At 43.0% G+C, this 25,108-nt stretch overlaps 1 protein-coding gene across 3 annotated transcripts; it reads left to right on the plus strand.

The window, feature by feature from the left end:
• Window positions 1–3,315: 3,315 nt before the first annotated feature.
• LOC104610990 (4-hydroxy-tetrahydrodipicolinate synthase, chloroplastic) lies at window positions 3,316–8,681 on the plus strand. Of its 3 annotated transcripts, XR_737539.3 has the most exons (5): window positions 3,371–3,663; window positions 3,788–3,938; window positions 5,586–5,669; window positions 7,181–8,209; window positions 8,317–8,681. XR_737539.3 is itself a non-coding variant. In XM_010277881.2 (4 exons), the coding sequence occupies exons 2-4, from the start codon at window positions 3,853–3,855 to the stop codon at window positions 8,106–8,108; spliced, it is 1,098 nt and encodes a 365-aa protein (XP_010276183.1). In that variant the 5' UTR covers window positions 3,316–3,663; window positions 3,788–3,852; the 3' UTR covers window positions 8,109–8,681. The 3 variants fall into 3 exon arrangements, 2 of the variants coding, with proteins under 2 accessions (XP_010276183.1, XP_010276205.1); XM_010277881.2 differs by having other exon boundaries at window positions 3,316–3,663; window positions 7,181–8,681; XM_010277903.2 differs by lacking the exon at window positions 3,371–3,663 and adding an exon at window positions 5,370–5,459 and having other exon boundaries at window positions 3,799–3,938; window positions 7,181–8,681.
• The last annotated feature ends 16,427 nt before the right edge of the window (window positions 8,682–25,108 follow it).

The following is a 25,108-nucleotide window of genomic DNA, read 5'->3' on the forward strand; positions in this document are numbered from 1 at the left end:
GCCCCGCCGACAGCGCACAGCACGCACCGCTCGGCAGCGCGCACAATAGCACGCACCATGAGCCGCGCGCACGCATTTGCGAGACAGCGGAATCGCGCGCTCGCATCACACGGCGGCGGCACCGTGAGCCGCGTGCACGCACCCAACAGCAGCAGCAGAGCGGGGCCCACATGACAGCTCATAGGGGTGGGCCCACCCTTATCTGGACGTCAAAAGAACTCACGCCAACCTTATCCTTATCTTATCCCTTATCCCTTATCTTTATCTAATCTTTTATCTTTATCTTAAGTAAGAGTGAGTTACCATTAGGAGTAGGTAATTAGGAGTTTGAGTTCAAATTGGAGTTTGAGTTTAATTAGGAATTCCCTTCTGCAATCTCCTATTTAAGGAGCTACGAATTGAAATAAAGGCATTCAGTTTTTCAGCCAAGAAAATAGTGAGGAGAGTTCGAGTGGTCTCTTGGACAAATCACCCATTCAGTTTCCGCAATAGGGTCTGCACGCAAGGGAAGACGCAAGGGGAAGCAGGGCTTTCGCACCGTGAACCGGCCCGTGACGGGATCCTACGCGCAGACCATAACATATCACTATCACAAGGTGGTACAAAACTATTTGCTCCCACTTTGGTAAGCCGAAAGCACAAGTCTGTCTCACTAAGTTTGCTCTCCTCATATACTTCATTTGGCAGGCATGCAATAAACTGATGTTTGAAAACCTTACGCCATAACCAGGATCCGTGGTGCACTCAGCCCTCCAATTCTCTACCAAAAAATGAACAATCGGTTGCAAGCCCAACAACACGTACCCATCACCCTTCACCACGCCACCCCTACCTTGCATATTGATGGCTCATTTGTTTCAAATACAGGCCATGCAGGACAACCGCTATCAACCTTCATGCTGGGCTCTCAACAGTTATGACCAACGCTTCTAGCGGGACTACAAGTTGCGATCGCACAAGGCATCAATCATCTTTTGGTTTTCTTGGACAGCTCTCTATCCTAGCTAGTGGACCTTGTAAATACTGACTGACCAGCTACCCAATGGGTTGAGCAGCTACATCGCAACAATATCAAAAGGCTCATCTTTGCTTCTTTTGACTTGATACAGTTTGTACATATTAGTAGACAGCACAATAGCGCAGCCCATCCTTTTGCTTATCTAGCATGTAAAGGGCAATTGAATATATACTACAACTCCACTACTACTGCACATGTAGCCTTCTCTTTTGATGAATGAAGCAATGCTCCTCTTCTTTTCTTAAAAAAATTCCTCTTTTGGGTAGTAAAGAGAAGAAGATACCATTCCAATTCATTTAAGTACAAAACTCAGAGGGGTTTAGATTCCTCAAAGCTCTTCTCATATCATGCCTTCTTGTATTACCCATTATTTCTTTACCCACCAACCACCGAAATGAGTTGGAATGATATCATTTTTTTTGGTAGAAGCAAAATTAAGGGGTGAATAGGGATTCATAGGTGAAAACTTCACCAAAGAGATGGGCAAGTCCATTAAAATTCCTCAACTAGTATTCAAAATGGATGGGCTTGAAAACTTCACCAAAGAGATCAACCATTATCGTTGACAATGGTGCTAAGGGGCTCAAAAGGATTCCTTAGGACCTTTAAGAGATCACTCACCACCTTTACATCCAAAAATACCATTAAGGCCCCGTTAGCTTTTTAGTAAGTTACTTACTCGAGTAAGTGCACTTACCTGGGTAAGTTTTTTCCTTGAAAACACTTGCCCGGGTAAGTTCAGTTACTTATGTTCTTTTATTTCTCATGTAAATAAGGAAATGACCATTTTATCCATAAAAATCCATTATTAAAAGGAGCATTTTTGTCCCATTCAAGTGTTGGCAACTTTCCCCCAAGGTGGGAAAGCTATTTACCCACCTAGGAGATGGGTATCACTTGCCCGGATAAGTGATACCCACGGAAATAAACTTTCCCTAGTCCCCACATAAATCTGAAAAAGAACATAAGATTCTTGATCAATGCGAACCAAAATCCCATTGACCAACTTCCCCCCTCTTAAAATCCAAAAAAGAACACTCCCCAAGTCTCTATTTCCAAAAGGGAGGCTTCCAAAAGGGTCGATTCCACATCCCATAGTTCTCCTTCATGGAGCAAACCACAAAAACATTGCCTATTGCCTTTAGCTCCTTCAATTTCAATGTTATTTAAAAATAGTTAAAAATTCAAAAATAATGTATGTATGGGTTTATTTGGTTTGGTTAAGTCCAATTACGAATGTCACATTGCTCTTGGAAAGTGCAACTTGGGTGGGTTGGGGCAGGATGAAGATCAACCCAAACCTAACCCAAAGTCTTCAACCTCAAGTTCAAGCTTAGGTTAATTTAATTATGACTAAAAAAGTTAATATATAGATTAATTTAATTATGACTATAGCCTAATTTTATATATGTACTAATATTTATGTAATATTTACAAAAATTGTAACATTTAATCACTCATAAAGTAATATAAATAAAATAGAACACTAACAGATAATATGGAAAAATACTTATTTTATTAAGTAATTAGCACTACTTTATTAATTTTATTAAAAATTACAAATATAATTAATCTAAATTCTTAAATTGCTAAATTATTTTGTAACAAGTTATTAAAATAAAGATTAATTATTTTAAGCAACACCGTATTCCTTCCTTAGTTATAAGTTTGGCTAATTTCACTTTCCCTTCATAAATCCCGTGCATCACATGTGTCCCGTTAGTTATCCAAAAAAAAAAAATTAATGTAAATTGCTAAAACCTCCCTTGAACTTTTTGACATAATTGCAAGTAGACCCCCTATGGTGAAATCTTCTAAAAATAGTTATAAAAATGTCCAAAATACTTATGCAATTACTTTTAACAAAAATGTTTATTTTTCAAATTTTCTCTCACTACCCGACTACCCGAAACCCTTTAAATCTTTTTTTTTCTAAAATTGATTTATTTTTTAAATTTTCCTTTCATATTAATCACTCAAAGGTAAAACTGCAACTTTAAATTCTCTTTATTTTTATTATTCGTAAAATTTAGTAAAAATCAGCCTCAATAAGAACTGCATGAATATTTTGAATATTTTCATATTTTTTAGAAGATTCTAGTATACTTGCAACTGTACGAGAAAGTTCAGTGAGCTCAATGCAATAATTAAACTTATGGGGAGGTTTCAGCAATCTACCCAAAAATTAAAATGCTTGATCGCTTCCATGAAAAGTTTTTGTTAATGGTTGATTTGCCGAGGAAGAGGAAAAGGGAGTCCCTTTATATTTAGATAATGTGTCAATTTATAAGTGAGTCCACGACCCGTTCTAGTGGCCAGGTGTCATGAAATAAAAACCCTAACAACAACAACGATACTGTTACACCCTCTTTCTCGCTCTACCCTTTACGCGTCCACACACCACCCATCATCTTCACACTCCCCACGCCGTAGTCCACACTAGTCCGTAGTGCAAATGGAAGCTGCGCCTCTCCTTCAGCCCGCCATGTACGACTCAGGCGACTTGCTCCAAGTCCGCTGCCAAAGTCTGTCTACTCCAACGATTCCCTCCACTACTACCGTCTCTACCATCCGAACCATCGTTATCTCATAAATTTCTCCACCTTTCATCCTTTCTGTCAATTTCCTTCTCAAAACCTTAGCAGGTAGTTTCAATTTTCATAGCCTTAGCCTACTGTTTCAGTATTTCTGCTTCTGCATAGAGATTTTTATTTGATTATGTTTTTTTATCATTATTACGTTTTTGATTACCTGTTTGTTTGCCGATAGGTAGATACAGTGTTTGGACTTTGGAGCATTATCGGGAATAAGATCTCTGAATCTATCTCACCAAAATGTCTTCGTTAAAGAGTTACGGCGCGTCCTTGAGAGATGCCACCTTTCAGCTTCCGCGTCTCACCGGTGCCAATAACAATAAAAGGTCTCTAGTTAGTACTCCCCTCCATTGTTGTAAATTTCCCTTTTCTTTTAATTTTCAGAATACATGATCATTTGTTTCTAGCTGTTGGTTCAAAGCCTTTTTTTTTTTAATTTCTTTTCTAATTTTATGACATTTTTTTTTTTATTTTGAATTCTCGCATCTGGATTTTTTTTTCTTCTGAAAACCTGTAGAATGCATGTTTGGATTGTTGGAGTTTTTGCTGAGATTAGGTTAGCCTTGAAGAAAACCTTGTTGTTAGACTTTCTTTTTGGATGTTTCTTGTTGCTACTACATAAGCAGAGGGAGAAAATAGCAGAGCTCATTTACCATTGCAGATGAAGTTAAAAGAAAAATAGCTTCATCTTAGCGTCTCCTCAGAGTTGAATGAAAGAGGGTCTTGCTTTCTGCAACATTTCTTCCTTTTGTCTTCTTTTAATCTGGAAAAATGGCTTGCAATGCCGTTGCTTTTCTTGACTCGCTCAACCGGTGATGCAAGTGTTGAATTGTGTAACTTCTAAGTGCCGCCCCGTTCATGGATCAAACAGCTAAGTTTGCCGTTCAAGTCCTTGCTGATTATTTGTAAAGTTACTTTTTGAGAGGATTTCTGTGACCAGTAAATTGGAATGGGTCAAAAAAGTCTTTACAGGCCGCAAGTATATAGGAATTTTTGATATTGAGCATCTTTGCGCGTTATGTCAATCATGATATCCTGGTTAAATTCAGCCTTTCACTCATAAAAATCAAATACGAAAAGAAGGAACTTTTCTCATGCCTGGTGTGGGTAATTAGGTCTGACTTTCTATGTTCATGTAAGAAATCTGCAGAAGACTCTTCTGGAAAATATTAGATGGAGTATTCCCATTTTTAATGATTTTGACTTTGCAATGAGAGATCCTCATGCTTACACTCATTCATAATTATCATTTCTGTTCATGTTTGTTTAGGATTGCTCTCCCATTGATATCCAGAAATAATTTTTTTTCCTCTTGTTCTTTCCATTTTTTGGTCAGTTCACCCTTTAGGATGAGCAAAAAATATACATGCTCTGGCTGCAGGGAGTGGGAACCCCCAATTTATTAAACATTACCACTTACTGTACATTCATGCTGTTGTAGCTTCCTATTAGGAAACCTTTGGATCATATGCTTCCATTATCTTTAGATTACATATTTTGTCCTTCTCATTGATTTGGGAAAAAGAAATTGTATTAAGCAAATTATTTTTTTTCTATGGGGACATAGTTACTGACAACAAAAACAGGGGACTTGGTTACTAAGAGGCTCTGCTAAGTTGTCTGGTGGAGGGCATAAAATGCAGGTTAATTACATCCATATCAGTGGAACAAATAGGGGAGTTGTCATGGAGGTTATCTGATGCTATTGTCTTAAGCCGTGCTATAAGGAACATCATGCATTGTCTTTGGTTTTGTAGTGAAAGGAAAATTTTCATTGGATAACTGAAGCTGAAAATCTTGGTAGTTGAAAGCAGTCCCTCATTTAAATGGTGTCAATGGGAGTAAAGGTGTACCCTAATCTCATTTAATTTGCAGCTGTTCTAAACCTGTGCTGATTCTACTTGTCATGACAACCCCATTACCAAATTGTATGATATTTTATGCTCATGTCATATGCTTTTTCTACTAAACAGGAGAAATGGAAGATGGAGATCTCCAGAAGCAGCTATCATCCCTAATTTCCACCTTCCAATGCGCAGTCTAGAGGTTAAAAATAGGTAGGTATTACAGATACTTATGAATTGGACTTTTCGTTTACTGTAGTTGTTCTGATTGTACATCTTTTGTTGGGGAACTGTTCTTTCGTTGTAGTTTTGGTGTTCTGCTAGGATACAGCATGTGAAGATGAAACGTAGCCTTGACCTTATTCTATATTAGCAAAGAACTGATAGAACAAGATTTCTTTATCTCTCACCTCTTTTCTCCTGGATTTTGTTATAGAAACATTTCTGTGTCCAATTGAACACTAAAAATAATTGAATGTGGTGCTATCATTACATCTTACACAAACGTTTTTATGTCGTCTTTTCTTGTAGTATTTGAATGTGACCTCATCTTCTGTTTTGAGGTGTCCATATAACATGGGATTTATATCACATACAAAGTGTGTTGTTGAAAAAGTGAAACTTAGATATTAAAGTTTACCTTCAGAGGCTGATAAAAGAAAGTATTTCTGCACAGTATCAGACTCTTTTTTTGGGGCCCACTGAGTGCAACACCTTGTACACATCTGATTTTCTGGCACTTAACAATATCCATGTACAATTGGCTACAATAAGATATAGGGCTGTTGTTATTTGGGGGAACAAAGGTGTGGCCGATGGAGAGGGTCCCCTATCTGATTGGCCACAAGATTACTCCACATGGCATAAGCAGGGGCTATCTATTGAGGTTCCTTACTCTTGACCAATTAAGAATATATATATATATATATATTTGCAATCTGTTTTGATGCCTTTATAAATTAATTCTTTGCAACAACACCTTATCTAGGAGTGCCTACAGCTCTTGCATAGATTACCTTTTGTTTTGAGTTGCTGACAATGCTGATTATTAATGATTTACTAGTATGCGTTCAAACTGAGTACAAATGCAAATATGTACAGTGCAAATACATAATAGGCTCAGTTTGGAAAGAGTACAAATGCAAATATATACAGTGAAAATACATACAAAATAATACAAAATATAAGGTTTTGCACTCAACATATTTATATTTATATTCCTTCCAAACTGAGCCTCATAGTCTGAATGTGGATCCTATAGGCATGAAATGCATGCCAGATAGTTGTGCCCGGAAAGCATGGTTTGTGTTTTTGCTGGCATCAAGAACCATTACCGCTTAACTAGGTTACAGGGGTTGCGATGTTCTCTTTTAATGTACCGGGTCTTTCTAGCAATGGCCAGTTGAATGATGTTAACAAGGTAATGACCCATAGTCATCAAAAAAAAAAAAGTTAATGACCCATGGTTTTAATTTATCACCATGAATTATGAAAACTTAACATGGTTCCCTTAAATTGGGAATCATAATTTGACTACTACTTTTTGGGGTTATGGTAATATATCAAGCTTAATGATCTTATTCAATAAAAAACATAGGATAATATGCTGGATATGGGTATTTCTGAATTATGCCTATTTAGAACAGTCAGTGCCGCATGTGACTGCACAATGTTTTCTTCTCCTTGCTACTTGGTGTTTCTGACTATGGATTTTGATAGTGCAGGACATCAGCTGAGGAGATAAAGTCACTTAGATTAATCACTGCCGTTAAAACCCCATATCTGCCTGATGGCAGATTTGACCTAGAAGCTTATGATGCGCTGATGAACATGCAGATCATGAATGGTGTGGAAGGTGTGATAGTCGGTGGGACGACAGGTGAAGGCCACCTGATGAGTTGGGATGAACACATAATGCTCATTGGGCACACCGTCAACTGTTTTGGTGGATCCATCAAGGTGATTGGTAACACTGGAAGCAACTCAACAAGAGAAGCAATTCATGCCACTGAACAAGGGTTTGCAGTTGGGATGCATGCAGCCCTTCACATCAATCCTTACTATGGCAAGACGTCCTTGGAGGGTTTGGTTTCTCATTTTGAGGCTGTTCTTTCCATGGGCCCTACTATTGTATACAATGTGCCATCTAGGACAGGCCAAGATATTCCTCCCTCGGTCATCCACACAGTTTCACAAAGTGCTAACATGGCAGGTGTTAAGGAATGTGTGGGCAACGATAGGATCAAAGAGTACACAGATGAAGGGGTTGTGGTATGGAGTGGGAATGATGATCAGTGTCACGATGCAAGGTGGGGTTATGGGGCCACAGGAGTGATATCTGTTACTAGCAACTTGGTCCCCGGGCTGATGCGCGAGCTCATGTTCGGAGGGAAGAACACTTGTCTGAATAAAAAGCTAATGCCACTGATTGAGTGGCTATTTCGTGAGCCAAACCCCATTGGCCTGAACACAGCTCTGGCACAGCTTGGGGTGGTAAGGCCAATATTTCGTTTGCCTTATGTTCCTCTATCTCTGGCTAAGAGGGTGGAATTTGTGGAAATAGTGAAGCAACTTGGGCGGGAAAATTTTGTGGGAGAAAGAGATGTGCAGGTTCTGGATGATGACGAGTTTATCTTGGTGGGCAGGTATTAGTCGGTGGTTCAAATCTGTTATTATTTGTTGGAGCTGGCTCTGTTTTCTGTCGCTGTACAAATTTGGATGGAATATCACCAGAAATGATCATCTTTACTTGAGTACTTCTCTAGTTCTCTACTACCTGTAGCTGTCATCATCAGCACTAGAAGCACTAGAAACTGATTTTGCTATTTGTTAATTGGACCTCTTTTGTCTATTTTGCAAGGGCTAGTAGTTAGAGAAGAATGGTGGTGCATGGATTTAGTCAATGTCTTATTACCTTCTCGTCCGTCGTCTAGCTCCAAGCCTCCAAGTGAGTGATTACTGATTTGTGATCGAGAGGTCATTTGCATTTCTTTAATCACCTTATCCTTATCAATAGCTGTAGCCAGGATGCGGACCCTTGCAAAGCATTTGGTTATTAGCCTTTCTTGCAGCTGGTGTTCATCTGACCGCTCTGGAGTCTATTTCGAGCAGGAATGTATGATTTTGTAGGCCCATTGCCTTCATCGGACGGTTCTAATTGTTTAAATCTTGTCTGATAACCTGCGTGGATTATCTTAATCTAACTGATTTATTTCTCTTTATCAACATGGTTTAGGAAACAATACAAACAAGATGAAGTATGTGCAAATGCCAAATGGTGCACATCAGCGAGAAAACTTTAGTTGTACTCGTCCCACAGCCTGGGCTGTCAACAGGGCTCTCCATGCGTGGCATCTTGAAATCAACGTTTTGAAAAACGAGGAAACGGAATGATTTTGGCCACTGGATTCTGGGTTTGACAAATAAATTAAAAAAAAAAATAGAAAGTTCGTGGGTCGATAGTTTGATTGCTTGGGTCAATGGATTGTTGATTTTTTTAACAGTTTTTTATCAAAGATCATGTTTGGGGTAAAACAGAATTAGTTGTTTAGATGATTCCTGGGACGGTTTTTGGGCTGAATGGTCTGATTATTTGAGTAACGGTGGTTCGAAAATTTTGCCTGAAATTGCTTGAGAAAACATTTCCTGTAAGAGAGCCGTTTTAACAGCCCAGCTGTTGGATTTACATAGCCAAAATTTCCTATAAGCATCACTTCATCCTAAATTTCTAATAAAAGTGCCTGTTGTACCAACACCTTAATTGTTGTAAAAAAAATTAAAAAGAAACTAAGATGTCTCTAATTGAGCTGGAATGTTCATCATTTGTCTATGCAAGGTTCTTCAAAGTATTGAGGGTCCGTTCAGTCCGCAGTCTGTTGGAGTTAGTTAGCCAGCTGGTACAATTAGGCCATATTTGGGAGTGTTCAAGTTAAAAATAAGTGTTTATTCAAATAAGTATTTAGATTTGGCATCTAACTTTTTCAAATGCTTATTTTTTAAAATAAGAAAAATGCTTTTACAAAAGTGCTTTTGTAAAAGTACTTTCGTAAATGTGTTTTCACAAAAGTGTTTTTATAAAAGTATTTTCATAAAAATACTTTTATAAAATCAACTAGGGATAATATTATAAGTGATACTTTAAAATTCAACTAGGAATAATTTTGGAAGAAAAAAATTGAATAAGTGCTTATTGTATAAGCACTTGAAAAAAACTAGAAATTTTGGTTTAAAAAATAATCCCATATTTTTAAAATAAACACTTATTTCGGGCTTATTTTCCAAATACCAATAAGTGTTTAATGGCCCAAATAAACACTTATTTTGAATAAGTACTTATTTTTAAGCACTCCCAAACATGGTCTCAGTTAGAGACTAACTTATGTGCGAACATTCTAGGGTTCAAAACATGTATCTACATATATTACATGTTTCATGAATGAAATGCAATTTGTTCTTTTCCCACTCCACTCTATCATGGTATCAGAGCCACAAGCTTTGAAAATCCAAGTTTCTTTCAAGACCTTTTGAAGCTCGTCAATGCTAGCAATCTCAGGGCAAGAAAATGACTTGAAGTCGCTATATTCCCTTCATCCTCCTGACAACTCAGGCGCCATTCTTGTTTCAGCATTGTTAACTGGTGAACACTATTCGACTTGGAGGCGTGCTATTCGAAATGCTCTTCAGGCAAAAAATAAATTTGCCTTTGTCGACGGATCACTTCCTCGTCTAGATCTGGCTTCTAGCGACCTGCAATCATGGGTAATGTGCAACTCGATGGTGATCTCATGGTTGTTCAATTCTTTGGCTCAAGATCTCCATGAGAGTGCAGCTTGCACTGATACTACATATGAAATCTTGAAGGATATTAAGGATCATTTCTCTCAAGGAAACATCCCAATAATACACCAAATGAAGCTTGGCATCACCATTCAGAATCAAGGCTCACTAACTATTCCAACCCATTTTACAAAATTGAAAGGGCTCTGGGACGAGCTCTCTATTCTATCTTCCGTCCTTGTTTGCAGTTGTGGTGCGGCCAAGGAATTCATGGCTGAACGAGAACGTGAGGAGCTACATCAGTTCCTCATGGGACTGAATGACAACTTTAAAACAACCAGATCCAACATACTGAGCACTGAGCCTCTACCTAATATTAATTGAGCATATGCCTTGATCATTCAAGAGGAATGCCATCACCCATCAGTCACTCGTTTTAGCACAGGAACTCCAAAATCTTGATGTCGTTGTAGTGTTCGTAAAGACCAAGGCCACCTCTGACCCAAATTCACAAACAAGATATCATTGTGACCACTGCAAGAACGGCCACACCAAGGACCAATGCTTCAAATTGGTTGGATACTTGACCAATTGGGACAAAGATGCTACTTTGACTCCAAACATCTGAGAACTCTCCAATTCCTAGACTCACGTAACAATTAATGTTCCTCCTAAATGGTAAAGAACCAACTGTCGACATAACCAATCTTGCTGGTACTATTGCTGCTTCTCTTGTTTCTAATTCTTATACATCTTGGATCCTTGATAGTGGGGCATCAAATCATATGACCCCCATTCTTTACTCGTTTACTTCATTCACAAAATTACATGATCATAAGACTGTTTGATTACCCAATTGATGCTTAATCTTTGTTACGCATCATGGATCTGTGAAAATCACACTAGATATCATTGTAGATCATGTTCTTTGTGTTCCAAATTTCTAGTGCGACCTATTATCAATTAGTAAACTTACTTCACTGTTGCAATGTTCTATTTCCTTCTTTCCTGAATGTTAAATCTTACAGGGCCTTGTCTTGAAGAAATAGATTGGGCAGGGTAGAATGGAGCATGGTGTATACATCCTCAATACAACTCCCACATCCATCATCCACGCCTCTGTTGTTCCTCTTCCTTCATCTAATTACATGCTATGGCACCAACGTCTAGGACATACCTCTGCCCAACGCATTTCTTCTATCTTCGGTAGTACTCCTTCAAAACATGATCGTTGCTGTGAAGTTTGCCACAAAGCTAAGCTCACCCGCTTGCCTTTCCCAGTTAGTCATTCCCGGTCTATTGCTTCTTTTGAGCTTTTGCATTGCGACATTTGGGGTGGTCATCATAGGCCTTATCATATGGGAGCTCATTTTTTTCTAACAATCATAGACGATTAAGAAGATGTACTTGGGTATTTTTGATGCATCATAAATCAGAGTCATATAATTGTCTTACTACCTTTTGTGAAATGATCAAGACATAGTTCAACTTGTCAGTTAAATGCATTTGTTCTAACAATAGCTTAGAGTTTATCTCTGGGCCAATGTAGCAGTTCTATTTGAGTCATGGTATTGTTCATGAAAGATCATGTGTTGACACTTAACAACAAAATGGAATTTTTGAGTGTAAATATATACATTTGTTGGAGGTTGCTTGTGCCCTTCAATTTCAAGCTACTCTTTCTGTTACACTTTGGGGTGAGTACATGTTAACTGCAACTTATCTTATCAATTACATGCCTACATCAGTTTTAGCAAGCAAAGTGCCTATTGAGGTATTATTGCAACAGAAACCTACCTCCTATTCGCATCTCAAAATATTTGGTTGTCTATGCTTTGCCCAAGACACCTCACCCTCTCGAGACAAATTCATGTCACAAGCATGCAAATGCATATTTGTGAGTTATTCATATGCACAAAAAAGGTTACAGGGTGTATGACTTGGAGTCCAAATCAATTTTCACCTCCTAGGACGTTATATTTTATGAGTCCCATTTTCCTTTCCAATTTCAATCCCATCAACCCCAGTTAGAACCCATAATACCGTTACCTCAGCTAGATGATGACCATGAACCCACCACTTGTGAATCTTGGCCCCCAAACCACAACACCTCAACTCACCATCATACTACAAGACCTACCCGCATCCTCAAACCTTTTGTTCATCTCGATACCTATATTTGTGATCTTCCCTATTCACTCATGCCATCTAGAGTTCAAACAACAAACCGTGGCAATAGCGCACCCTTTGAACCAAAGAATTTTGTGGAAGCATCATGTGATCCTCACTAGCTACAAGCTATGACAGAAGAAATTGAGGCATTGGAACAGAATAACACATGGTCCATTGTAGATCTTCCACCAGGCAAATTGGCCATTGACTCTAAGTGGATTTACAAAGTCAAATATCAGGCTTATGGATCCATTAAGCGATATAAAGCTAACTTAGTAGCTAAAGGCTACAATCAAATCAAGGCCTTGATTACACTGATACATATGCTCTTATGGCCAAAATAGTGACTATACAATGTCTATTAGGAGTTACATCAATCAAAGGCTAGCCGCTCTGACAGTTGGACATTAGCAATGCTTTCTTGAACGGAGACCTTCACGAAGAGGTTTACATGTGCATACCACAAAGACTTGAAAAAGGCTCTTCCAATAAAGTGTGTCGATTACACAAGTCCTTATATGGCCTTAAACAAGTCTCCCTATGTGGTTTGAAAAATTCACAATTGCACTCAAGGAGTACGGTTTCCAACAATTCATAGTCGAATATTCTTTGTCCACTTCCCATCATGACAAATCTTTCACAACAGCGTTGGTGCATGTCAATGATATGATAGTCACTAGTGACAACTCCAACCACATTGAGGAACTACTCACCTACCTTCACACTTGTTTTCGTATAAGAGATCTTGGCCCCCTCACATATTTTTCTAGGGATTGAAGTGAACTGTTCAGCATTCGGCATCTTCCTGAACCAACATAAATATGTTCTTGATCTTTTGCAAGATACTAGCATGATTCATTCTAGGCCTAGCCCCATTCCTATGGAACAAACAACGCTAGTTTCATAACAAAGAAAGTCCACTGCTATTAAATCCATCCTGGCATAAACGGTTAGTGGGTCGTTTGGTTTATCTCACAGTTACAAAACTAGAACTTAGTTTTTCAGTACATACACTTAGTTTTTATATGAACCACATGAAAAACACATGAATGCTTCCATGCACATCATGCGTTATCTACAATCTTCACTAGATCAAGGAATTTTCTTGTCGTTATCAAGTCAACTCGATCTCAAGGCACATTGTGACTCTAATTGTGCTACTTGCCCTCTCACTCGTCGCTCACTACTGGTTACATCACCATGCTCGGTGACCCATTGCTCTCTTGGAAGACAAAGACTCAAGCTACGGTCTCTCGCTCCTCCACAGAAGCTGAGTATTGTGCTATTGCAGCTGCTACATCTGAACTACTTTGGCTCAAACCAATCCTTCTTGATCTTGGCATGTCCATCTCTCAACCCATGCACATATGTTGCGACAGTCAAACAGCTCTACACATTTCCAGCAATCCAGTATATCATGAGTGCACCAAGCATATTGAGATAGATTGCCATTTCATCAGGCAATATATCTCAAACAAAACAATTCAGACATATCATATTGCCAATGAAAACCAACATGCAAATCTTCTAACCAAAGCTTTGGGTTCAAACCAATTCATACGACTCATACGCAAGTTGGGCATTCAGTCTATTCCTGCTCCAACTTGAGAGGGGTGTTGGAATTAATTAGCTAGTTGGCACAATTAATTAGAGACTAACTTAAGTGCGAACCTTCTAGAGTTCAACACATGCATCTATATATATTACATATTTCATGTATGAAATGTAATATGTTATTTTCCTACTCCACTCTGTTCTAGTCAAAACTGGAATCGGAATCAATATCCTTTTGAATTAAAACCAAAATGTTCTATTCCCGTAGTCTGTTTAGTTCATACAGGAGTCGAAATTAAAATTTGAATAAGCTGGAATGGGATTTCATTCCCACCAATGGAGGGAAGAGGGGGGAGGGATGACCATTCCCTCAAATAAGAGAATGCCATTTCAGCAGGAATGAGAATGAGATTCCGACTCCATCCAACCAAACAGTTGCAATCCAAATAGATCATATTGATTCCAATTCCAAACCCCTATTCCCCTAAACCAAACGAGCCCTGAAAGTGCAAAGAATATCGAAATGGCAAATTTAAGAAACATAATATAGCTTTGGATATACATAGATGCATTAGGAAAATTCAAATAAATCCCAAAAGTCAATCACTCATTAACTTGAGTAGTAATCAACAAATTACAATCGGATCTAATGGCCAAAGGATAGCTGAAGGGAGAAAATTTCTAGGGCAACTGAATGGGTTGCTCTATTGGCTTCTTATGCACAAAGCAGAAAACCACATAAGAGAAGGGCTAGGCTGGTGCCCAAACATCTCGAATTATATGGAAGCGTTCGTTCCTTAAACAGTTCTTGATGCAATTGATGATATCTTGGATAATAGTGAGAGAGTTTGATTCCACGTGGAGACAGGAAATCCCGAGCTGCTAGGCCGAGGGTAGTAGGCCCACTCTCACTACAGGAGCTTCTACCACCACCACCAAATAGGCCCTGGATAGAATCAGCCAAGCCCATAAATGTCTCTTAACACCAATCCAAGCTAGGTTTTTCCTAAAGTTGCATCCCTGCGCCTGTATTCAACTTTATAACATTGTTGGGGGAGGACGCCAAAATCTTAGAGTGGGAGTGGTGGACCCTACGGCTGTGATGGGAACAATGCGAGAACCGGATCAGCCCCCTACAACGTCCCACAACACATCCTCGCCATGTATTGAGAACATCTCCCGGTGATGATATCATCATTCTGGGTATATCATCGGGAGATATTCCCAATACACAGCGAGAATGTGCTGTGGGACATTGTGAGGGGCAGTCTTGTGGGGGGTTGATTTAAACTCAAACAATGCTACCATTTGGGTAGGGTAGTGGGTAGTAGTGAGGCTTTTGTTTCAGTTGTAGCAAGTAGGTGTGGGTCAGAAACTGTGTTCAGTTGCTCCCATTGTCAATGATCCAAGAAAGGCCTAGCCATGGCTAGGAGAGAAAGCAAGAAATCATACTTCTAAAGTTTGTTACAGAGGGACCAGATTTCACTGCATTAGTCTTCATGTCACTTGGACTCAATTTGGAAAGAGTACAAATGCAAATACAAATATGGACAGTGCAAATGCATACAAAATAATATAAAATATAAGGTTTTGTACTCTATACATTTACATTTGTACTCCTTCCAAACTGAGCCTTAATGTTTTCTTAAGTTGGTTGTATTGTTTTAGAGTGAATTAAGGTGTTGTAGTTGGAATGGATGATTAAGAAGCGTATTCATCTATGGGAGGTTTGAGTAGAAACCCTTTCCAAGGCCATGATCAAACCCATAGCTTAACTCTCTAATACCATGATAAAAAAACTGAGTATTAAGAAAGGAAGGAACATAATAATTTCATTCAACTTCCAATTAGGGGTGTCAATTGGACCGGATTTGGTCCAATCCGATCTAGTCCACTGTGAGTCCATTACAAATGGACCAGGTCCAATCCAATCCAATGAATGTTTTGGACCAATTTAGACCGGTGCAATTCAATGTTTGGACCATCTAATCTGTTCAAATTCATTTTGATTTAGATTGGTTTCAACCCAAATCTGGTTCAATGGACCAAATATTGACTTTATCCAACCCAATTCAATATGAATTTGTTACGGGCGGACCAGGTCCAATTCAATCTAATAAATATTTTGGACCAGATTTGATGTAGCGCAATCTGGTCATTCCTAGCTGGCGCTCGTGTGGATCCTGAGAGGTACCTGAGACGAGAGGAAAGAGGAAGAACTCCCCGGGGGTTTCCCGGCGGGAATGCTCCGATGCTTAAGTTAGTATCGTGTGCAAGAAGCAAAAGGAGAACGAAGGCTAAGAGTGCAGGTTACACTGGTGATTCGAAGATAACTTGTTCCTTGAAAAAAAGCCCCTTATAACTGAATTCCGTTGCTTCAGGTCCTCTGACTTCTGACAGGGCAGGTATAACCACTAGTGTCAGTCTGTCACAGCCGTTACAGGCAAGGCTGAGGTGGCACGCGCGGGGCCGTTGTTGCAGGGTACGTATCAGTCAGGTGCGGGACACCTTTCTAAAGGTGACAGACGGGGCGAGAGGGACATGCCTGCTGTCCACAGATTTTCGGGTACGGCGGTCGAGCAGGAAGCCGTCCTGTGGTATACCGAACTACCTTGAGCAGGGTTGTCCTTTGAGTGACCGGCCACCTCTAGTCGTTTGTGCCGAGCTAGTTAACCCGAGGTGCCTGGGCCTCGGGATGTCTAGGGAAGGATCGGTGCATTCTTGCCTGGGAGTGGCCCGAGGTCCATTGTGAGGAGCTCGGGTCTTAAAAGGGGTCGGGGCGCCCCGAACTCGGGAGCCCCTGAAGTGCCTTGACCCCGGGGAGGACGTGCGGATAAGGCGGATTCCGACGAGTAGTTTACTCGCCGAGTTGCCGAGCTAAACTTGGTGGGACTTTCCCTCCGAGTTATGCTCACGCTCATTGCGCTGTCATGCTGAGTCACTGTTTGAGCAAGGTCACGCCCACGTGTACCCGTGCTGCGAGGTCGGGCCAAATCACCCTCCATCAATTGCCCCCCACTCCCTGTGCTGGCGGTGATGACCTAGTGCAGGGAGGTCATGACGCGTCAGATGGATTTGGCGTCGGTTTTCATGCCACTTTGTCGCACGCTCCGTCCAGCTGGGCTGGTCTGGTGCCAGGTTTGATCAGAAAAGACTCGAGTCGCGTCTGGTTTATGTGCGGATCTCATGCGATTTGGACTTCGCGGACGTCAAAAGCGCGCTAAACCGCTTTCTCCTCGAGGAACCTGCAACTGTGGCTATAAATAGGGGGCCCCTTGGCCATTTTCTTCACCACAAAGCTCTCGTCGTTAGTGTTTGAGCTCGCGTCGGAGGTCTCTTAGCTCGGGTCTTCCAGTTCATCCTGCTCTCCTAGTCCGGTTGCGTTTCTTTTGGTGAGTCCTCCCGAGCTTCCTCCCTCCTTTTCAATTTGTTTATTCCCTTTCGTTCACTATGTCGTCGTCTAGTGTAGATAGCCTTATCGACGAGCCCGAGGTGGGTACCTCGGCTCGGGGTGGCTCCTCTGCTGCCCAGCCACCCGAAGTACGGGTGGCTTCGGGTCACCTGGCGTCCACCTCCCACCAAGGTCGGGAGCCAGACCAGTTTGGCCCTTCTATAATGACTTCGGAGAGGCTTCAGGACCTCATACAGAGGTTCCGCCTCCCTAAGGAATTCTCATATAGCCTTCCCACCGGCAACTTCCCATGGGAGCACGGTCCCAACGAGATCGTGATCTTCAGGGAACAACTGATAGTCGGGCTCCGACTTCCTCTTCACCCTCTGATCGTTCAGGTGTTGATACACTTCAACAACACCTTGGATCAACTCCACCCGAACTCCATACGGAATGTGGTGGGGTCCATCTCTCTTTGCTTCGATGCTCCCTCTCTATAGATTTAGATATTCTTAGCACAATTTTGGCTATAAAGAAGAGCGCTTCGGGCATTCTCCCCGGGCATAGGCGGTCCTATTACCTGTCCCCCCGCCCGGGTTTCAAACTCATGCACAAGCTCCTGAGTAAAGTCCCAACTTGGAAGCGGGACTACTTCGTAGTCCGGAGCAGTACGAGGTGGCCCTTCCCCACCGATTGGAGGATAGCCGTTCAAGACCCTAGCGTCATCCTTGACGGAAAGACCAAGAAGGCGCTCCAGTCACTAGCTCAGCTCGGATTGAATTATAAAGACTTCACTTCTGAGGAGAAGCTCATCCAGGCGAGCTTGAGCCCGGGTAGGTTTTCCTTCACTTCGGCTTTCTGTTCATATGTTTACTTCGGGTTGTTGATGTCGTGTTTTGCTGCAGGTCCTATGGAGGCGGAGAAAATAGACAACCAGAAGCTTTTCCGCCAAATGAAGAGGAAGAAACGCGTAGCCAAGAAGGCGCGCATTGAGTCCCCGCAAGCATCAGCCGAGCCCCAACCTCCGCAGACTTCAGCCTCGAGGCCCAAGGTGGTAGTCGCGCCTGCTGTTGACTTGGAAGAAGGGGCTGTGCCTAAGGGGCCCGAGGTGTCAACGGGACCTACCGTTAGGCCCGCCGAGCCTGCTGTTAAGCCCACCAGACTTACTGGTGAAAGCGTTGCCGGGACAAACGCTGCTACTGCCGGGGCTCATCCTGCCGAGGTTGCCGCCAAGACCTCTGAGAGTTCCACTCGTGATGTGGAGATGACGGCTTCCAGCTCGGAGGGTCAAGGGAGCCAAACTGTCCTGGACCCCAAGTGTAGCCTGAAGAAGAGTAAGCTGGCTGCATACCCGGGGGAGGTCAGCGAGTGGGCCAAACTCACTCCTGGTCAACTCGGCGCCCGAGCTGCCACTCATAATATGGTGATGAGTCTTTCCTCTTCTTTCTCTCTCCCCTTTTTTTTGACTGGTTTCCCTTTTGCAAGTGAACACCGCCATTCGCGCCTTGACCCTCCAATCAAATCGGCACCTGAGGTGAGCTCTGGAGGCTGAGAAGTCATCTCGCGCAGCCCATACTGAGTTGAGGGCAGCTCGCGGTCAGATCCACCGTCTGGAGAGTGGTGCCTCGGCTCAGAAGAGCTTCATCGAGGCGTTAATGGCAGAGAAGGGCCTCAAGGTCGGTTAGGAAGCCTTAGGGCTCGAGGTGAACAGCCCTAAGGCTGAGCGGGATGCCTTGAAGCTTGAACGGCCTCAAGGTCGGTTAGGAAGCCTTAGGGCTCGAGGTGAATAAACTCAAGGCTGAGCGGGATGCCTTGAAGCTTGAAGTGCAAGGCCTCAAGGAGGCGAAGGGGAAGCTGGAGCATGAAGTGGAATACCTTCGGGAAGACATAAAAGAGAAGACTGCAATCTTCAAGGGTGCTCTCGAGGAGGCCAAGACTCAGGACGTCATTGACTACGTCAACTCTTCAAGGTTTGACGAGGTGATGACGGAGGCCTACTGTAAGGGCTTCAAGCTCAGTCGGTGGCTGATCAGGCACCTCTACCCCGAGCTGGACACGAGCGCCATCACTACTTCGCGGATTACTGACGACATCGTGCATCTGTCAAAAGATGACCCCAATTCCGATGATGGCGCTGAAGATGAAGCAAAGGATGTTGGCCCAGATACTGTCCCCGAGGGGGTTCCTGATAGAGGTGACGAGCTCCCGAAGTAGTTTGCTCTTTATACTTGTAACTTAATCTTTTCCCCTTTTCTATCTTGTAATCAAGGCGTTCTTAATGAAATTTATGTAACGAATTTACCGAAATGAAGAAACTTTTTCCTTTTGTCAAAAGTTTGCGCAATTCATTTTCGTCGAGATGGTTGTCTCACCCCAAGATGTCAACCTGTCGAGTTGGACTTCCGACGTGGGTGTTCCTTAACGGCCATCGTGGCCCCGAACTATTTAGTAGGGGTAGCCTCATGTACGTCGGGGTGAGGGACATAGTAGGGCGTATGCCCGACCTGTCTGCACCCGAGGTAGGTTGTCGTCTATTATCCTTAGTGGGTCCAACTCTTTGCACGTCAGGGCGGGCTATTTGTTGTAAGGTTCGTGCTTGAGCCGCTTACACCTCAGGCGCTGCAAGTACTTGGTTCATGCTGATGGGGTGACTCAATTTTGTGCGCTGCTGAGGTTTCTTTATTAGCTCGGTGTTTCAGCTCTTAGGCTGGAGGAGTGGCTCGTGGCTCACTCTCGGAGTCTGCCCATGCCGTAGAGGCGACTGGGTCCTGTTGTGCCGAGGTCATATTAGCTTGGCATTCTTTGCCTTTAGGCTCTAAGGGTGACTTGCAGTCTATTTTTGAGGTTTGCCCGTGCCTCAAAGGCAACCGGGTCTTATTTCATCGAGATCGTGTTAGCTCGGGATTTTTGCCCTTAGGCTTTGGGAGCGGCTCGTGGTCTACTCGGTTGTTACAGGTAGTATTGTCTCAAGTTGACGATATTCCATGCCCGAGGTACTTGTTTCCCATTCAAGGGTCTCGAGCTCGTGCGTTCCTTCCCCAAGCACTCGCTTCACTCGGTAGGGACCTTCCCAGTTGGACCCGAGCTTGCCAGCGCCGGGCTCAGGTACCATAACTTTACGAAGGACCAGGTCGCCAACGCGGAGGTTCCGCCTCCTGACCCTGGCGTTATAGTACCGAGCTACTCTCTGCTGGTAGGCTGTGGATCTGATGTACGCGAGGTCCCTTACTTCGTCAAGTAGATCGAGATTGGTACGTAGCTCATCTTCATTCGTCTGATCACTATATGCTTCTAGTCACAGCGTGGGTACTTCGATCTCTGCAGGGATTACTGCTTCAGTGCCGTAGGTGAGATTGAAGGGTGTTTCTCCCGTGGCGGTCTTCTCTGTGGTTCGATACGCCCACAGAACACTGGGTAGTTCATCTGCCCACAATCCTTTAGCTCGGTCCAACCGTGCCTTAAATCCACGGAGGATGGCTCTGTTCGTTACTTCTACCTGACCGTTTGCTTGAGGGTGTGTAACTGAAGTAAAGTTCTGTCGGATTCCCATGTTTTGGCCCCAGTCTTAGAATTTGATGTCTTCGAACTGTTTGTCGTTATCGAAAATTAATACCCGAGGTAATCCGAAGCGGCATACAATGTTTTTACAAAAGAAGTTTTGAACATTTCGGGTCGTGATCGTTACGAGGGGTTCGGCTTCTACCGACTTGGTAAAATAGTCCACTGCTACCACTAAAGACTTCCTTCCACCCGTTGCTGGCGGGAATGGCCCGAGTAGATCGATGCCCCACTATGCAAAGGGCCACGGACTGGTGAGGTACTTGAGGTCGACAGCGGGTTGGTGGTGAATATTGGCATGTCTCTGACATTTGTCACATTTTCTAACGAGTTCATTGGCATCTGCCTTCATTGTTGGCCAATAATACCCTTGTCGAAGCGCTTTCTGGGCAAGGGCTCTGCCCCCCAAGTGCTCGTCGCACAACCCCTCATGAGTGTCGCGAAGTACGAGTTTGGCTTCGGTAGGCCGCAAGCAACGCAGATAGGGGAGCGTGTAGGATCTCCTGTACAACCGCTCGTCTATCATGAAGTATTTGGCTGCCTGGCACTGCACCCTTCTGGCCGCATTGCAATCTACAGGGAGGGTCCCATGTAACAAGAAGCTCGCGAGCGGGTCAATCCAGCTCGGCTCTTCTTGGACGATAGGAGCGACCTCCTCTGCCCCCCTGAGAATGCTAGGCCGAGACAGGTCCTCTATGTACACGGTTCTCATGGTGATGTCGCTAGTGCTGGCTAACTTGGACAGGGCGTCGGCCTCAGCGTTCTCTGACCTAGGGATCTGTCTGATGAAGTGTGACTGGAAGTCGAGCAAGGCTTCTCTAACTTTGGTCGAGTAGGCAATCATGGTTGGCTCGCGAGCTTCATACTCGTCGGTGACCTGGTTAACCACGAGCTGGGAGTCGCTGCAGATAACAATGTGCTTTGCTTTTACTTCTCTGGCTATGGCTAGTCTAGCTATCAACGCCTCGTACTCTGCTTCATTGTTAGACGCCGCGAACTCGAAGCGTAGCGCGTATTCCAGTTTTGTACCGCTTGGGTCGTGCAGAACTATTCTGGCACCGCTACCCTGTTGGTTCAAGGAGCCATCTACGTGAAGGATCCAGGGCTCCTCATCCCAGCTCATGGTTGGCCGAGCTAGGAGAGGTGCCACACTGGCTGCTACCTCACGGGGTTCGGACTCGACCGACCCGGGAGCTTCGGGCTCACCCGAGCTGGGAGCCTTGCGCTCAACCGGCCTGGGAACTTTGGAGTTGAATGTGCATTCGGCTATGAAATCTGCTAAGGTTTGGGCCTTAATGGCAGTTCGCAGCTTGTACTGGAGGTCGTACTCGCTGAGCTCAACGGCCCACTTTGTCAACTGACCAGAGACCTCGGGCTTAAGCAATACTTGCCTCAGAGGTTTGTCAGCGAGGATGATAACAGTATGAGCTTGGAAGTACGGGCGGAGCTTCTAGGCTGCAATTACCAGTGCGTATGCTAGCTTTTCTATCTCCGGGTATCTCATCTCTGCTCCCTACAATACTTTACTAACATAATAGATGGGTCATTGGACCTGATCTACTTCGTCGCTCGCCGAGAGATACAGTTCTAAGACATCGCTCTCCTCGGGCCAAGTTAAGGTTGGCACACTAGCGAGGTATTTCTTGAGCTCGTCGAACGCGAGCTGGCAGTCTTGGGTCCATTCGAACCCTTTGCTCTTAATTGCCTTAAAGAACGGTAGACAGCGGTTTGCTGATTTAGACATGAAGCGGCTTAGGGCGACTATGCGACCATTCAACCTCTGAACCTCCTTCAACTTCCGGGGTGGTCTCATATCTAAAATGGCCTTAATTTTATCCAGGTTGGCCTTGATGCCGCGCCGGTTAACGATGTATCATAGAAACTTGCCCGAGGTCACACCAAACACACACTTGTTTGGGTTCAGTCTCATATTAAACTTACGCAGAATTTCAAAAACGGAATGCAAATCTTGTATTTGAGGAAGAAAAGAACTGAGAAAGTTTAGAGAGAAAGGCCTTTTGAAGCATTTCCCATAGACGACGCCAAATGATGTAGCGCAATCCGGTCACTCCTAACTAGCGCTTGCGTGGCTCCTGAGAGGTACTTGAGACGAGAGGAAAGAGGAAGAACTCCCTGGGGGTTTCCCGGCAGGAACGCTCTGATGCTTAAGTTAGTATCGTGTGCAAGAAGCAAAAGGAGAACGAAGGCTAAGAGTGCAGGTTACGTTGGTGATTTGAAGATACCTTGTTCCTTGAGAATAAGCCCCTTATAACAGAATTTCGTTGCTTCAGGCCCTCTAACTTCTGACAGGGCAGGTATAACCGCCACTGTCTGCCACAGTCGTTACAGGCAAGGCTGAGGTGGCACGCGCGGGGCCGTCGTTGCAGGGTACGTATCTATCAGGTGCGGGACACCTTTCTAAAGGTGGAAGGTGCGGCGAGAGAGACATGCCTGTTGTCCACATATTTGTCGGGTACGGCAGTCGAGCAGGAAGCCTTCCTGTGGTATACCGAACTACCCTGAGTCGGGCTGTCCTTTGAGTGACAGGCCGCCTCTAGTCGGTTGTGCCGAGCTAGCTGACCCGAGGTGCCTGGGCCTCGGGGTGTCCGGGGAAGGATCGGTGCATTCTTGCCTGGGAGTGGCCCGAGGTCCATTGTGAGGAGCTCGGGTCTTAAAAGGGGTTGGGGTGCCCGAACTCGGGACCCCCCGAAGTGCCTTGACCTCGGGGAGGAGGTGCGGGTAAGGCGGCTCCTGGCGAGTAGTTTACTCGCCGAGTTGTCGAGCTGAACTCGGTGGGACTTTCCCTCCGAGTTATGCTCACGCTCATTGCGCTGTCATGCTGAGTCACTGTTTGAGTAAGGTCACGCCCACGTGTACCTGTACTGCGAGGTCGGGCCAAATCACCCTCCATCAGGATTGATCCAATCCAATATGTCTTGTTGGTCTGTCCAATCCATGCAAATTGATTTTGAAGTATACGGGGTCTAATCCAAAACCGATCCATCGACACCCTTACTTCCAATGACTTAAAGAAATACATTAGAGAGTTGGTGTTCGATTAGGATTGTAGAGAAAAATAAAGAAAAAAGCAAAATTAAGGAGATAATCTAGAGAGGATGAGTTGTAGTCGAAAACGTATAGGATGGAGATCTCATGCATGAATTTTGCATTGGCAAACATGTAGCTTGATGAATGTGCTGAATCGATTAGTATATGGAAATTGGAATCAGAATTGGATGGATTCTAGTTCCTTGTGGAGGGGAGGGAATAGCCATTCCCTTAGGCTATGTTTGGTTTGAAGGAAAAAGTGGGGAAAGGAAAGGAAATGAAGGAAAATTTTTACAAATTTGTATAGGTTTCCCTGCATTTCCCTTCCTTTTCTTACTTTTTCCTTCAAATCAAATATAGCCTTAAATGGGGGGAGATGTCATTCCACTAGAAATGACAATGGGAATCTAATTCCACCCAACCAAACAATTGAAATCAAAATACACTATTCCGATTCCAAATCCCTATTCCCACAAACCAAAGCTCTTGACATGAGATTTTTTGCGCCCAAATCTCTAGGACACTTCTGTATGTTTCTCTCTTTTTTTTTTCAATAATTTTTTGTAATTCACCTCTAAAAAACAAGTACCACCAAGAACACAAAAGACCTAGCTACGTGGTTTAGCCTTTTTGCCTACGTCCACAAGAAAAAATGAAAATTGTTCTTTAATATGAAAGAAACAGAGTGACAATATAGGTACCTTATAGCATACAATCCAAACCAACCCTTAACCCCTGTACACCCATTCTCCCTTTCCTCTCTTAATCCAAAAAACACAAACAAGAGGAATAAATTCATTCTTACACCAAAAATACCCTCTTTCACTCTATCTTTCTCTTTTTTTCTTCACATTTATTTTAAATCCTATATAAAGAAAGCTTTTTATATGTAAAACTCACCTTAAAAGATGGACCACACCAACCATTAGATTAAAAAATAAACTAACATATAAAAATAGGACAACCCCAACAACACTTATTTCCTCTTCAAGATGTATCTTTTGGACAAAAATATTACCAAAGTGCTCTTGGTTCCAATATTTAAATGTATACATTTAAATGTTGTGTTTGGTTGCAGTGCAATTTTATTTGTACTAGTATAAATGCATGAGAGTGCAAATGAAAAAAATGCAAATTCTTGTTTAGTTTTGTT

Source organism: Nelumbo nucifera, chromosome 4, assembly GCF_055504915.1.
Source record: "Nelumbo nucifera cultivar China Antique chromosome 4, China Antique-T2T, whole genome shotgun sequence".
NCBI classification, from domain to species: domain Eukaryota; kingdom Viridiplantae; phylum Streptophyta; class Magnoliopsida; order Proteales; family Nelumbonaceae; genus Nelumbo; species Nelumbo nucifera.

Excerpts from the sequence above, each read along its gene's own strand:
- LOC104610990 (XM_010277881.2), top strand. The coding sequence starts at position 3,853 with ATGTCTTCGTTAAAGAGTTACGGCGCGTCCTTGAGAGATGCCACCTTT. Across the intron at positions 3,939-5,585 it reads GGTGCCAATAACAATAAAAG|GAGAAATGGAAGATGGAGAT; the intron begins GTCTCTAGTTAG and ends TCTACTAAACAG. Across the intron at positions 5,670-7,180 it reads AGTCTAGAGGTTAAAAATAG|GACATCAGCTGAGGAGATAA; the intron begins GTAGGTATTACA and ends TTGATAGTGCAG.